The sequence below is a fragment of the Perna viridis genome, chromosome 3 (genome assembly GCF_037379345.1).
Source record: "Perna viridis isolate PV_CMFRI_1.1 ecotype Kerala chromosome 3, ASM3737934v1, whole genome shotgun sequence".
Taxonomy (NCBI): domain Eukaryota; kingdom Metazoa; phylum Mollusca; class Bivalvia; order Mytilida; family Mytilidae; genus Perna; species Perna viridis.
In genome coordinates, this window is record NC_142447.1 from 21,595,056 (window position 1) to 21,607,307 (window position 12,252).

Here is a 12,252-nt window from a genome sequence, read left to right on the forward strand (position 1 = left end):
TAACAGGTCAACATATTTTTATTTTTTAGTCATATCTATGATATGTCAAAACAAATAAAAAATATTTACAGCAATATACATGTAATACTTCACTAATGTACAGTAGTACATGTACATGCTGATTAACACAGGTAGGTATTATGATAATAGTACAATGTAGATATTCATGGTTAAGGTCTGCTTACACGATCCAATTTTTGTAATCCCAGGTTGTCATTATATTTTGAAAGATTTTGGTGAAAAATTTGTCAAAATGCCTGTTTTTGTGATTAAAGTTTATTCATAAAAAGAAAGAAAATAGGTATGAAATACATCATGCACTAGCTACTAGTATGCATTTTAATCTACAATCAGAAAATTCATGATGAATCTGTCAAATTTCTGAGTATGTATTTAAGTTAATTTAAAGGATTAAGTTCCATTCCATCAAAGTCTGAAAAACTTGGTCAAGGAGAAATGTAATCGTGTAAACGGGCCATAAGTACAGTTAACATTCTAATTGAAATTCTAGTACTGGGTATATTATACATGTATATAATAAGAAAGACATTTTTAGTTAACTTGGTATACATGTACATGTAAGAAAAAGAAAGAACAAAACAAGGTAAAATTTCAAAACATGATAAGATTCATAAAAATCAAAAATACTAGAATTACAAATAATCAATCTAGTTTCATGAGCATACATTGTTATTTATATAACATTTTATGCCAATGGTGTAAATATTATACTCAATATACAAAACACAACCAAAACAATGGATATGAAACTCAAGTATGTACAATGAAACCTCTCTAAATCAAACCTTGAAGGTTTTGTTCATATAATACAGGTTTTTTTTATTACTCTACCAGGTATAAAATGCATTGAGACTATTAATGGAACTTCAGGGAAAATCTGGTTTACATAGTTTTCCTTTTCATTCAAGGTTTGGTTTAGACAGGTTTCACTCTATTAAGTAAACATGACCCTTCATCATAACTGGAAAAGGATAAATCTTTGATTTTTGAAAACAACTAATTAAACTTTTAGAACTTTATTCCTGGTTTATATTTTTAATCCTTGCTGATGCATTGAATATAGAAAAGCTATAAAACTAAGTAAGGCTATTCAATTTTTGACTTGCACGGAGCAATCTAAACTGAATGACAAAAGATAGTTGTATTGAATATTTTCTGTAGCTTTGTGTGCATTAAATACGGGAAACCAACTCATTTTCATGGATACCTTTTCCTTGTTTCATGGTGTCAATTAACTTTTGCAGCTAACATATTTTTTAACAAACAATCTCTCTTACAAGTATTTTACAATATCTCTAACAAGTATTTTACAATTAAGACATTTTTTGCTCCAGTCCTATTGTTGAAAGTGGAATTGGTAATTTCTTTTTGGCATAAAAATATGCTGTAATGTAACTTAAACAGCAACCCACAATTTTACAGGCCTATGATTGTAATGAGAAACAAACAACATACATAGGCATCATTCAAAGCTGAACAAAATCACATGATTGAAAACAATTCAATAAAAATGGAAAAATAGGGAATAATAGTAAACCAACTGACACTTATTTCTACAACTACCAGTATAATGTACATGTACATGTATTTTGAAAAAAAAATTATTACAAATGTATTACAATAACTTGACCTCAATGACTAAAGAACCCACTTTTAATATACATTTGTATAGTATATCTCGATAAGGGTGAGCATATGGAATATTGATGGTCCGAAGGGACCACTTTGACATCTTTGGTAGCGACATGCATTTGGAATGCTTGTGCTATCATACAACAAATGTTATATATTTATGGATGAATCATGTTACTTTATTATATATACATGTACGACACTATCATATTTTTTATGTATGTTATAAACCTTAACAAACATATAATGTACATACAATATACGATACAATGTATATGCACTACATACATTGTACAAGTAGTTATAAGAAATGCCATCAGCATACAAATGTTTCTTGAGCAATATTAATTTATGTTATCAATACACATACATGTACATGGATATCTTAATCAGTGATTACAGGCACACCTACAGTTGTATATGTTAATAAGGCACCATACATTTTGTACATTATTATTCTACAATAAGCACCAAAGCACTGTTCATATAATAACTTCTGTGTCACTATCTAATTAGGGAGGGTCTACTACCAACAACTTGGTTGCTGGATAATGGTCATACATGTAGATACATGTACTACATTTGAATATCTATTTCATGCATGAGCATGATATAATTGTTGTTCAAACATTTCTGTCATTATTTTGATTAAGGTTAGGAGTTGAATGACTTCCATTTAAATGTTGATCACTACTACTATGATGCTGGAACTCTCCTGATCTCCTCACCATATTCCTAATAAAGTAATTGTAGCATAGTTGGTCTCCCATAGACCTTAAATGACGACCACATGCCAATGAATACTGTTCATCACCTATGTATCTTAAAATCTGTCCACAAATGGATGTAATATGGCCTCTTTCTAACACACCTGGAGGTAAGGACGATCGTCTTTCCTGAGAATTAAAAACGTGTACATTTTCATCTCTCGTGCTAGCACTACGAGGTCTGTTATTTTCAGATGGTAGAGTAGAACTATTTGAGCCATTGGTTAAAACAGTGTCAGTGTCATTTGCAGGAGGAGTCACAGTTTCCTCTTGTTCTTCATCATCTGAAGCGGGATAACCCATTTTCTCAATTGTGTAATCTACAACATAGCAAGCAATTGAAAAGTTAGACATCTACACATTGACCCAAGGCAAAAAAAAATTATTACAAAAGAAGATTACAATGAAAATGTTAAAAAATAAGTTTTTTTTTGTTTTTTGTTTTTATTATTAACCAGTGACTACCAATTTAATAGTCTTAGGTGCAACTAAGCCAAGGATCAAACCCATAATCTCCATCAAGAGATGAAAGCATGCTACTATGATACCATGACGGTTCTGATCTTCAACAAGCAGCATGGCAGGTGTCTTGCAAGAAACAGGAAATGCACATCCTATGCTCACCATAAGGTTTCAGTGAGGTTCTGGTTGTTGGTTTCTCACTTCCCTGATGATAGTACAATGTGGTATAAGTGTGTATTTTTTAGCATTTACATATCGTACGGTTTGTTCCTTATTTGTTGTTTTCGTGCTTATACTCGGGGGGTGTGGGGGGGCTTACAAATAAAGAGGGTACAACTGCATACACTGCGATATTCCAGTTAGCATTGCAAAGCAAGGCCAATGGGCAGCTCCGGTCAATGTATGAGTTATCCTGGTCGGTATTTCAAATTATTGCTGTACAGGTTGTTCGATCAAGTACAATGCATATATATCTTACCATTTTACCGGTTAAAAATAAAAGGGTGCATTTAAAAACACCTCCCCTTTTTTTCTTATAACATTCACGTCTGGGCAAGGTCATTATGTATTATAATCATTCACCTAAACAATGTCTTAATGATCTATGAAAAGTATTTACTGATCAAATTCACAGATCTGACTTACCAGTTTTTTGTGAAAGTCCCTTCGAAACTTCTTTCCTTTGCTTCCTCCAATAAATTCTTTTGCCGTTTTGGATGTTTACCCGTCAAAAGTTTACGAACTATTTTAAGAAAAACACTGTTGAGATAGATCTGATTGGTTATGTTGGGGGACCCCGTGTGAAACTACTTAGGAGATCCTAATTTCGACCAATCAAACTAAAGATGACGTTTTCTGTTCCTAAAAATACCATTACTACGCAAGAAAACCAGATAGCCAATAAAAGCCCGTTACATAAATTGTTGTTCCATCGTAGCCATCTTGTCAACATCCGATTAAACGGTTAGACGTGTTCAAGGGTTTGTTCGCCAAAAGGTTCGGCGACCCTTCATTCTTTAGGGCAGAGATGTCGACCAAAGGACTCTCACTGAATAACCCAACAAATGGAAATGGTAATGGGACGTATAAATCTAGTTTCTTTGCTGAAATTCACAAACAACTCGGACTTCTACCAGGACTCGGTGGGTTGTCGCAAGATATGAGTAAACTTGACCAGGAAACACAAACGCCTGGAAGTGGGTCTTCTTTGGATAATGTAAGATCTATGTCTGAAACAATAGCAAATGATGTTATTATAAACTATGAAACAGATGATAAGAAGCCACCTAACAAGTACTGTAAAACAATGAGGAGAACTGTTCGGGAACTATCAAATCGCCATGATATTGCTTTCAAAGGGATGGTAAATAAACTGAAAATATCTGAAACAAACGCTTTTCCTACTTTCGTTTCTGTGGTTGATGAAATATTTGAAGATGGTAAAATTAACTGGGGTAGAATAGTCGCAGTGTACACTTTTGCAGCAAGACTTTCTCAGCACTGTAAAGATTCTTGTCCAGATAGCGATGAGAGAATTTCTTTGTATGCAGGAAAATATGTAGCAAGTAAACTTGGTCGATGGATTCTGGATAATGGAGGATGGGTAAGAATCAAGTTACTTTTTTACAGAAGAGAAAAATCTATCCCTATGTTGAAGAGAAGTCTGTACTTGATTCTCCAATATGATACATTAGGGTCTGATGGGACTGGTATCAGATATAACTTAAAATATTTGATTTAAAAAAAGCTACAAGGTGTTTCATTTCAAGAAAAAGGTGGTTTTCATTCTAATCTTAGTTCCGACTAAGTGGAGGATCCAGAGTTAAGGGGGAGGCCCAAAAAAAAATTTCTTGAGAGGATCACTGGTGAGGATCAAGAAATAATACTAAATAACCAGTTTGCTGGATTACTATTGAATTATACTTCTTTCTGAGTGTTTTTCATGATATAACACACACAATTTTTAAAAATTGCAATGTTCAATGTTCTAAGGGGGACTGGTGGAAATGTGTCTGAGTATTTAAGGCATACACACAGTCTGGTAGTTGTATTTAAGGCATTCACTCAGTCTGGTAGTCATTTTCACATTGTACAAATGTACATCAGGCCTTTCATTAAGAGGCAGTATCAGGTACTTCACCCTTCTAAACTACTGAAAGGTACCTCCAGAATTTTAAGATTTCAAACAAAATCAAAATGATGAAAAGTACCGCCTACAAAACCAAAAATACATGTACCTGCATTGGGAAAAAAATAATGAAACCCCTGTACATTCATGTACATGTAATGTGAAAAAAGTTAAAGTATACCTGGCATGTTTGGATCATCTATTTCCTGCAGTCTGAAAATCCACAAGGAACTACACATGGGAAAATCATATTTTTTCATCATTTTTTTTGTACTTGAATTTTCAAAACATCTTTATATAAAATATAGGAGTTTGCAACTAAACAACAAAAAAATCAGTTCTTAAAAATGCTAATTGTTTATCATACTGCTCTCTGGTCTTGTCAGATGTATACATGTACATGTAATTGTAAATACAGGAATTTGTCTTTACTTGTAGGGAAAAAAGTTGCAATGTTAATGGATGTACATGTAGATGTACATTTGTATATGTACAAGAAAGTTGAAACTAACCGAAAAGGTCTTTAATAAAGATCAAATGAAAATATTTAGAAGTAAACATGTTTATCAGATCACATTCAGGTCATTTACCTGTATAACTGTTTACCTTTACATACATCTGGACAAAAAACTTGTTTACTGATTAATCAAACACCAATTCGTAGAAGGTGAGGCAAGGCACATGATATTTTATCAAGCCAACATTCTTCATTGTTTCAATTATTTCGCACAGTAATTCATTGACAAGAAAAGAAAAGAAGATCAAGGGTTGAATAGTTTTAATGATTTCTTATCTTTCCTCCTTTTTAGTTTGAATGTAATTTGGAACACTGCCACAAACAAATCAATAAAAAGTATTCAGGCATTTTTGCCTATAAAAGGGGTTAAGTAAAAATAGAACAGTTGTTATTTGATCATGAATCACATTTTAAATCTACCAGGATTGTATACAAAGATAACTGCATGTACAAGCACAGTGTGTCCTCATGAATAATTGATGACTTTGTTGAAGCAGTTAGATTCTTCATTAGTTTATACAATTAGGTGTATACATTGTGCATGTACAAAAAACTTGTACATCATTATGTAAAGCTACAATTTATTGATATTTTTACTTAATACATGTATACACAAAAAAATGTTCACTAAGCAACTGAATAATTCATTACTGATTGCACTAAATGTACATGTATTTCATCACTTATCCAATTAATTGGCAAAATGTCATTCTGTTGAAGTGTTGAGACTACTAAAAAAAATACATTGTACTTGACAAAGTTACATCATTTAGGAGGTGTATACTGGTACAATGTATCATGTAGTGATGTAGCCAGTGTAGTCAGTGACTAGCAATTTATCTGATGTCCAATGTACATGTACAATGTACAAGTTTCTATCATTTATTGGGTCACATGATGATATAAATGATACTTAGTCATTTACAGGTTATACTTATTTCTACTTGTTTAATTTTATGTAAATAAACTAAATTTATGAGAGCACTTGAGTACTGGTACACAGAAAGCGAAAGTAGTACTGTACAATTAATTTAATCACTCAAATGACTTCCTAAAACTGAATTTCAGTTTAGAAATAGGGTTTGCTCTGCCTAGTACTAACGATTTTCAGTTTATACATACATTTTTACATGGACATCTAATTCAACTATTTTAGTCTGACAAAAGTTTAGAACATTTGAAACTACATGTTGGTCAAAAGTTTAGGTACTTGTATTTTCACATTGTACAACATACCAGTTCATCATTACAAATGTGGCCATGTACATGTATTTAAGTGAAACTGTTTCAAAATTTTTAAAAGGACAGTTTCTCACAAATTTTCTTTGTTAAATCAAGAAGAAGTTGAATGTTAGTCTACATTATATATAGTAATTAATGTGCATTCTTCTTTTTTTACAGGATGCATTTGTTGACTATTTCCCAGAGCATGGGGCAGTGGAAGACAAGATATGGAAGGGCCTAGTCTACACAGCTGTTGGCCTGGGTGCTTTTGCAACAATGGTTGCTGCTAAATCGTGAAATCTCAGAGTGGTCACATTTAGATGATTGTTATTTTTTAATCTACACCTTCTATGCCCCCTTTGATAAAACTGAGAAAAGACAGTAAAAAGCAAAAACTTAGTAGAAAAATACAACTTAGAACAGTGAAGAATGATTTTAAACCTTGGTAAAGTATGTTGATTTCACCTATTCAGTATAACATACAATGATGTTAGTAATAATACAAAAATTCAACTAGATGGACATGTTACAGTAATAATACAAAAATTCAACTAGATCGACATGTTACAGTAATAATACAAAAATTCAACTAGATGGACATGTTTCAGCTGTTAATGTCTCTAGTATGATGTTGAAACTTAATGAGAATTCTGATAGCTTTTTGCAATACATATAGTTCAGTAATGTTTTCAGTTGTGAAAGAATGGAATGTGTGCACTACCATGGCCGTCAGTATTTTTTTATGTTTATTGATTAGGGAAATGAACATAATCTTTATCATGGTTTTGTAAGAGTTAATGCCCTTATTATGTGCAATGAGATAAGGATATAAGAATCAGATCTATGTGACCTTTACATGATGATCTTGTACAATATATTTGTTGTTTACAGTACTTCAATGTATTATTTTTTTTTATTTTATTTTAATGTAAAAGAAAATAAATGAAATTCATGGTTTTATACTTGTATTTTTTAAGCCAAGTATAATTGTGGTATCTTTTTTTGTTACATGTATTACATTTATTCTGTTGGTCTGAAAATGAGCTGTAAATTATAAGATACTTGCTCCCTCTGGCTCAATCCTCAAAATTTAAGTTTGTACAACATTTTTAGTCATTTCAGGAAGAACTACTGGGGAATACCAGAAACGAAACTCAAATAAAGTATATAAATACTTGTTATATATTTATAAAAAATGCTTAACTTTACAATTGAATACATCGAATTGTTTTACAAGTTTGTGGGACAAGAATACTCATCTAATCATATCTATAAACTATAAGTCATTCTAGAAGCATTATAGTATCACAAACTGACAGGAGAGACCTAAAACTAGTCTCCTTCGGTTTTAACCATTAAAAAACCGGAATTAACTACATATTTTGAATAATTTCCCCTGAGGTCTTAATCCGTATTGGCAGCATATGGTTGTTGGATGAGCAATTATATTTTTGCCACTCAGCAGGTTTGACATATCAAGACCGTTAAAGTAGGCAACTAAGTTGTGTCTGTAGGGATGTGGGTATAAAACATTCCTTTCCCTACTACGGTAAAATCATGTTTAAGGAGTTGAAACTTCGGTGGAATGAACGAAGCAGGCATTAATACAAATATTAAAAAGGATCAGAGAGGCGACGCCTAAGATCTCAAAGACCAGGTAAAAAATGTTTTCTTTAGTTCTTCTTAAGCCAAGAGGGTTTTCTATTTAACATACACTTTCCCGTATAAGGTTACTTCTTAGAATTATAAATCTAAGAAGACCTTCCTCATTTCCCAGTTTTCATTACTAATTCAGTCATAGAGTATAAAGTAGACCATAAGAATCATATCTACTTTTATATTATTTGACAAATTGTCGTGAGTGTAGAGTCATAGACGTATAGAAATATTGAATATTGGACTCCAATCAAATTTTAAGGCATTTGGCAGACACAGTTAAAACCTAAAGCCACAGTTATTTACCTAATATCATGAAATTCCCGGTAAGTAGACCATAACCTACATACTAAAGTGTTTTATACCCACGTTTAAATTGTTCACGTAGAAGAGAGATGAGTCATTCTAATTTTAGACATGTAGGTTGCCAATATACAAATGAAGTATTAAAATGTTGGGAAAAAATCCACAAATCTGGTAAAATTTAGGATTTTCAGATGACAAGGAAACAAATTCAAAAACGCCACAATATAGAGATATGATGTACAAAAAATATGGAATAATTTTGTAAAATCACACCAGAGGAAATTTGAATTATGAGGAACAGGAACAAATCAAAGAATCGTCATGGTACCTAAATTGAAACTGAAATATATATATGGTTTTCCAGCCATGTTTATGCTATAAACGAGATATGCATGTTATTCTAAAAATAATGGGTTGAAAATTACTTGGATCGATCAAACGCTCGACTCTGTCGCAAACTTTTACTACTTTCGGAATGATCTTGGTTAACATGTATGTTTACGTTCAATCCATTTGTTTTAACCTCACAAAATTTGCTCTTGTTGCATCTAGGAGTCTTGGTCTACAGAATTTACTCAGATCTCTGTTCGAGACCACCTGGAACTTTATAGTAAACTAACAGAAATTTTAATTCCCTGTTTTCTTCCATTGTTAATGGTAAAACAAGCCGGACTCCACCAAATCAAATTGAGAACAGGTTCAAGTTAGTGTTGACATTGCATGCCATTATAAAGTTAGTCGGTATAAACAGAAAAAATGTGGAACTTAGAGAAACAAAGCTTTATCATGGTATAGAAAGACAATTTTAACCACACGGGCCTGCTTCCACTATCAATATGCTGCCCGACTATACTAGTCGTATATAAACACGAATAGACTAGTCGGGCTACATATTTGATAGTGGGTGGAAGCCCCTCGGGCCTGTGATTTAACTAAACTAATAGATGGGTGAATCCATAATGGGCGGCGAAGGCTATCAATTTCACTCTTGCACAAAATAAACCAGTTACCCTGCCGCAAAAAGGGGGCTCACCTTGGTCGCTACTGTGTAACTTGTAAATGTATTCACGTCCCCATCCGTGTGAAAAAAATGTATATAGATTTAGTGAATTCAAAAAGAGGTTTCCCATACTACCAACACGTGGCGTCAAGCATATAAGAAAAAAATATTGTATTCTTATTTCACTTCTTGCAATATGTACTTAGAAAATCATGCATCTTTGCTTTTCTATAATAAATGTCATTAGGCTATAACTATTATTTCATTTCTACAGTCACTTTTCACATGCACATTGTTGAATAACAATTAAAAGAATTTGTTTAATGATTGACTTGTTTCCGGAAAACGATTTTAAAAGCCTGTGTGAAAAGTCAACCTATATTAAGCCTAAATCGAAATCGAACCATCATCGACCAATCTTTAAAATAGAAAGTATTAACCACAAGTATGTTACGGTAACTAAGTACCATATGACACCTCCTCATGGTAAAATCGATATGCGTTTGCTTACAAAGCTGTTAGTTATAATAGTTCTTTCGTTTGATGACTAGAGTAATTAACTTAATTGATTATAAAATACTCATGGGGATTTAGTAAATATAAATTTGTTATTATTAGAAGTTAAGGAAGATACAAAAAACAAGAAGAACCAATTTATACCGAGTTTTATATACTTTGTCATGGTAAACTGAGAATGACTTCAATCACAGAAATCAGCATATTTATAAGAAATATATGGCTTGCACTACTGAAAGATGAACAAATCTCACCAACTAGTGAGCTTGGACCAACTCAAACTCAACATGTCATATTTTAATCACTTTCATTATTTATAATTGATTATGAATTAATAAATATTATAAGAAGTTTCATAAACATGTATCAATAATTTCCAAAGCTTGTATTTGAATATAATTGAACCAATCTCATTTATTGCTTACAAATTAATGTATATAAATATTTTCAGAACCTGTTTTAAATGTGTACAAATGTATATATATATTAAAAAAAACTTATAAAATGTGTTTATTAATTAACTGAATTTAATTTTCAGTCTCTATCTTTTTTCCAATATTTCAACTTTTAAAGTCTATCTTTTATTTATTTATTACCATGAAAAAAGTTATAAATTTGACAAAAATAGCCCCACATTTTTCTAAAACACATAATTTTGCTAATAAAATGTTTAAATCCAATGTTGAATCCCAAAATTACCTGTAAAATTAATTAGGCAATAACTACTAAAGCAATAAAACCTACTAAAACAACATCCATTGTTCTCTGCCTGTAGGAATATCCAGAATATATATTTTTAAAATGTTGGAATAGCCAGAAGACACCTTTTAAAATGGTCCAACCTTCTTTTTTTGTAATGAAGGACCTTTAACACAAATATATTGACATTTAAATTTGTAACAAAGTTTTTTTTAAAGGAAACCACCTTCTACAAACAATGACGACGAGAACATCACAAATAAAAATGTAACACATAAATGAACGTCCACATTGTTTCGCTCTTGTATCAAAACAAAATTAAAGACAGAACTATGAGTAAAATGTCGAAAATATAAATATGCATGTTGTTTGTTCACTTCACTAAGGGCCGGATCCAGACACTTTGAAAGGAGGGGTGCCAGCCGGGGTTCCTCAGAAAAGGGGGGTGCTACAACATTATTTGCCGTTTATGGCAATTTTACACATAAAAAAGGGGGTGCCCACCCCCGTACCCTAGTCCGAATTTCCTCTGACCCTGCAACCCTCCCTTTTTCTTTTTTTTTTTTAAATTTATTTGGATATTGATATGTCGGGTTGGGGTCAGAACGATGTGCATACAAAAAGTTGGAGATTTAGCGGTACCGCGGAATATCGCCCTTCAACCGCTTGTAACGACTTTCAAGTTGAAATTGTGCACGTCACACCTACCTAGTTCGATTCCGGAATCATTTTCCTGTATGCTGATTTCAAATTTGCTACAAAAATTACATTTATTATTGAAGTTTCGATAATTTTCCACGAGAGACATTTTGAACCGTAATAGAGAGTAGGCGGAGCTTGTTACTTTTGGAACGAAAGGGTAGCGGGCACGTAATTTTTCAGCGGAAATTTGAAATATTCGGTTAGATTCCGGTTTTAAAAACCGTTTCTGCTCCGTTCCGTTCCAAAGGTAACAAGCTCCGCCTACTCTCTATTAGGGTTCAAAATGTCAACAAAATAGGGTCACTCGTGGAAAATTATCAAAACTTCAATAATAAATGTAATTTTTGTAGCAAATTTGGTATCAGCATACAGGAAAATGATTCCGGAATCGAACTAGGTAGATGTGACATACACAATTTGAACTTGAAAGTCGTTACAAGCGGTTGAAGGGCGATACTCCGCGGTACCGCTAAATCTCCAACTTTTTGTATGGCACATCGTTCTGACCCCAACCCGACATATCAATATCCAAATAAAAAAGAGAAGGGTTGCAGGGTCTGAGAAAATTCGGACTACCCGTACCCCTCTGGATCCGCCACTGCCACTTATCAAAAAATAATTA

General features: G+C 32.6%; 2 protein-coding genes across 3 annotated transcripts; one reads left to right on the forward strand and one right to left on the reverse strand.

The window, feature by feature from the left end:
- Positions 1-3,676, reverse strand: LOC148621427 (uncharacterized). Of its 2 annotated transcripts, none has more exons than XM_088575786.1 (2): positions 3,528-3,676; positions 1-2,740 (listed from the first exon to the last, which is right to left on the reverse strand). In XM_088575786.1, the coding sequence occupies exon 2, from the start codon at positions 2,721-2,723 to the stop codon at positions 2,277-2,279; it is 447 nt and encodes a 148-aa protein (XP_088431912.1). In that variant the 5' UTR covers positions 2,724-2,740; positions 3,528-3,676; the 3' UTR covers positions 1-2,276. The 2 variants fall into 2 exon arrangements, with proteins under 2 accessions (XP_088431912.1, XP_088431913.1); XM_088575787.1 differs by lacking the exon at positions 3,528-3,676 and adding an exon at positions 3,361-3,478.
- A 142-nt stretch (positions 3,677-3,818) lies between these two features.
- On the forward strand, positions 3,819-7,709 carry LOC148621428 (anti-apoptotic protein NR13-like). The gene is made up of 2 exons (XM_088575785.1): positions 3,819-4,485; positions 6,929-7,709. Exons 1-2 carry the CDS (start codon positions 3,910-3,912, stop codon positions 7,046-7,048), a joined length of 696 nt encoding a protein of 231 aa, XP_088431911.1. The 5' UTR covers positions 3,819-3,909; the 3' UTR covers positions 7,049-7,709.
- The last annotated feature ends 4,543 nt before the right edge of the window (positions 7,710-12,252 follow it).